We start from the raw sequence: 3,666 nt of genomic DNA on the forward strand, positions 1-3,666 counted from the left end.
AAGTTGTTGAATATGGTATTCATTTAATAAGAATAATGATGGATGTAGAAGCAAATGGCGCATTTACAGCATTTATAGTTCTTTGGCTCCGTGACCTCCAGTTTATCCTGTGTTTGTTGTTTAAAGCCGTTATTGATCGGTGATTGATTGGTTCTCTGCAGATCCATCGTGGGCCGGCGGTGTTTCTTCCTCATCGGGACTCTCTACATGTATCGCTGCGTCACCATGTACATCACCACGCTGCCGGTGCCGGGAAAGCACATGGTCTGCGCCCCAAAGGTCGGCTGGACACTTGACTTCTTCTCCTCATCCTCAGTTTGTTTGCTGAAGCTTAGAGCCAATAATCGATTGTTTCTCTGCAGCTTTATAACGACTCAACGGGGAAGATTTGGAGGATCCTCCGGCTCATTTCAGGAGGAGGTAGCAACATGCTAACGGCTTACTGGTTGATTGTTATGAAGCTGGCTTCTGATTGGCTGATCCCTGCAGAGTTGATCAGTTTATCTGATCAAAAGCTAATCAAACTTTATTTTCCAGGTTTGTCTCTGACCGGTTCTCACCTCATGTGTGGCGACTTCCTGTACAGCGGCCACACGGTCATGCTGACGCTGTCCTACCTCTTCATTCAGGAATGTGAGTCCACAGAAACGGTTTTCTCCCACAGAGCTTCAGATGAGCTTCAGCAGCTTTTCACACAAAGTTTAACAATAAACTGCTTAAATACCACCTTTAAAATCAATACATTTGGCTAGTGCGCGATTTTCTGGAGTCACTTCCTGGTTCTGGCATCAGAACCAGAACCAGGGTTGGTTCTGGTCATTAGCTGACTGCAGTAAAAGGCAGATCCTACCTGTTTTTACCTGAAGTGTGTTCTCCAGACTCGCCCCGCTGGATGTGGTGGTACCGCTGGGCCTGCTGGATCCTCAGCGCCTCCGGGGTCGTCTGCATCCTGATAGGTCACGAGCATTACAGCATCGACGTGGTCATCGCCTACTACGTCACCACCAGGGTCTTCTGGTGGTACCACACCATGGCCAACAATCACGTGAGTCTGATCAGTCGCAGCAGAACCAATCACACGGCAGAACCAATCACACGCCTCGGTCCGGTTGCTGCAGCAACCTGTTGGGGAGGGGAAGGAAAATGATGGATGGACACATCTAAGTTGTAATTACTTAAATGTTACACTTTATTTTTAATATGTAAATAATAACTGAAGTTTCTCAACACCCACATTTTCTAACTTAATCAACTTATGAAAGAAAATACTTAACCAGAACTCTTCCTGGATGATCTACTAGTATTTTTTTTTATAGAAAACAACAATTTATTTACTCATTTCAGTCCAAAAAGCTGCAGCATGCAGTCAGCGCTCAGTGGTCAAATGAGCTGGACCCTCCATGTCAAAAACAACTGGAAATACATTAAAAACTCCAGTTTCTGTACTGAACCAACACCCAGTTAAACACAACATGATTAAAGGTAAAGTGGAGCAACCTGCAAAGCATCATGGGAACTCCACATCTTCATATACAACATGTTACAATACATCTTAAAAATATATTAAAATAAATCTAAAACAAAATGAAACACCTGAATGTTAAACTTTGAGTTATCAAAGTCGATCTATATTCACCTGTTTTTTCAGTTAAATGGTTGCAGTCTGCAGTTCTTCACCATCATGTGCTTCTCTCTTCGTCTATTACATAAAATCCAAATAAAATTCTTTAATTTTGTTGCTGCTGAAGCAAAATGTTCAGGACTTTGTGCTGCGGCGCCCTCTGCTGGATTCATGGTGGAATCAGATGGTTTTTAAAATGTGATTTTAGCAGCAGCAGTTCTTTTGAATGTAGCGTTTTATTCTTATTTGTCTGACTCAAACATTTCTACTTTAAAACATCTTAGCTTTTTACTTTTGATTTTTCTTTTTGTTTTGGGTTTGCAGTCGTTTCTCCAAACTGCAGTGACGTTTCTGATTCTTTTTCTTGACTTTTCTAAAACCTGTTTCTATAGAAACTCATTTCCAGGAACTTTGTAGCTGACGGCCATCTTGGTAGGCACCGTAACTAACTGCCTTAACAGTTGCTATGACAACAATAAACAAGCCACTAGCCACTAGCTTAGAACTAGCTATGTATATATATTCTAATTTTATGACCAGCACCTGTACATTACAGCTGATGCTAGCAGAATTAGCTTAGCTGATGTAGCTTTTATCTGCTAGCTAACACCTGTAGCCTGGTGTGTGTCTTACTCTTGTTTGTGACGTCGGTCCAGGATCTGCGCGGAGCCTCCACCAGCTGCCTGACCCGGGTCTGGTGGAACCCGGTCTTCAACTTCCTGGAGAGGAACGTCCAGACGACGGTTCCGGTCGTGTTCCTGTCGCCGCGGGCCCTGCTGTCCTCCTGCAAAGAGAGGTACCACACGATGGGCATCGAGAGGGACGAGTGAGGACCGGACAGGGTGGGCGGGCCACCGGGACCCGGACCGTAGAACCCGCCTGGTACCGCTCTGCTCAGCAGCTGGAGCTGTTCATGTTCCAGGCTGCTGGCCCAACTTGTTCTGGATGTTGAAGCTGAGGAGCAGAAAGACTTTTTGAGTTCTGCTCCTGCAGAAGGCGTGCTGAACCCAAACGGACCTTTCTGGGCGGTTCTCCTCTGGTCGAAGCTGAGAAACGTTGCTGCTGGCCGAACTTTGTTCCTCGACGCTGCAGATGGACTCTACAGAGAAAGTTTCACCTCAATGTTTCTCCTGTTCTCCAGGCTCGGTTCTGAGCTCGGTTCTGTTGGACTTTAACGGTGCCTTGGGGAAGTATTCGCCCCCTGACTGGTGGCGTTTCTCTTTGTGGATCTTTAAATGTTTCAGTTCATCAAAGAACCTGAATTAAAAACCAAAAATCAGTTTTCAAATGATTTTATTTATTCACCCAGTCTGTGCCTGGTGCTGCTCCTTCTGGCTGCAAGTACTCATCAGCAGGCCTGTACTTTGACTAGGCCACTCTTCTGTTTCATCCTTCGTTTCAAGACACTCCTGGCTATAGAGCAGAGGTGTCCAAAGTGTGGTTTGGGGGCCATTTGTGGCCTGTCAAATAGTTTTGGGTAACACTTTATTTGAAGGGGTGTGAATAAGACTGACATAACACCTGTCATAAACATGACATAACACCTGTCATAAACATGACATAACACCTGTCATAAACATGACATAACACCTGTCATAAACATGACATAACACCTGTCATGAACATGACAGGTGTTATGTCATGAACATGACATGACACCTGTCATAAACATAAAGTCTTTATGAATGTTTGACAGTTGTCATGAAGTGTCATTCGGTAAATAATGACACTTTTAATGCAAAGTTGCTGTAAAAGTTGCATTGAAAGTCCATTAAAAATGCCAACTTTGCATGATTTTGTAAATTATGATAATTTAATGCAAAGTTGGCATTTTAATGGACTTTCAATGCAACTTTTACAGCAACTTTGCATTAAAAGTGTCATTATTTACCGAATGACACTTCATGACAACTGTCAAACATTCATAAAGACTTCTTTATGTTTATGACAGTCATGTCAGTCTTTTTCACACCCCTTCAAATAAAGTGTTACCTAATTTTGTTCAGCCTGACCAGAAGTCAAGAACAAATGTGTAAATTATTTAT

The 3,666-nt window shown here is 43.3% G+C and overlaps 1 protein-coding gene across 2 annotated transcripts in view; it reads left to right on the forward strand.

Annotated features, from left to right (window-relative positions):
* Positions 1 to 2,909, forward strand: part of LOC103149064 (phosphatidylcholine:ceramide cholinephosphotransferase 2-like) — an 11,727-nt gene extending 8,818 nt beyond the window's left edge. For both annotated transcript variants that reach the window (XM_007568080.2, XM_007568079.2), the window contains exons 3-7: positions 162 to 279; positions 363 to 420; positions 538 to 633; positions 879 to 1,045; positions 2,278 to 2,909. In XM_007568080.2, coding sequence (XP_007568142.1) covers positions 162 to 279; positions 363 to 420; positions 538 to 633; positions 879 to 1,045; positions 2,278 to 2,451 — 613 coding nt within the window. In that variant the 3' untranslated portion in view covers positions 2,452 to 2,909. The remainder of the gene's footprint in view (positions 1 to 161; positions 280 to 362; positions 421 to 537; positions 634 to 878; positions 1,046 to 2,277) is intronic.
* Positions 2,910 to 3,666: the final 757 nt, after the last annotated feature.

The sequence above is a fragment of the Poecilia formosa genome, unplaced genomic scaffold (assembly GCF_000485575.1).
Source record: "Poecilia formosa unplaced genomic scaffold, Poecilia_formosa-5.1.2 Scaffold217, whole genome shotgun sequence".
Taxonomy (NCBI): Eukaryota; Metazoa; Chordata; class Actinopteri; order Cyprinodontiformes; family Poeciliidae; genus Poecilia; species Poecilia formosa.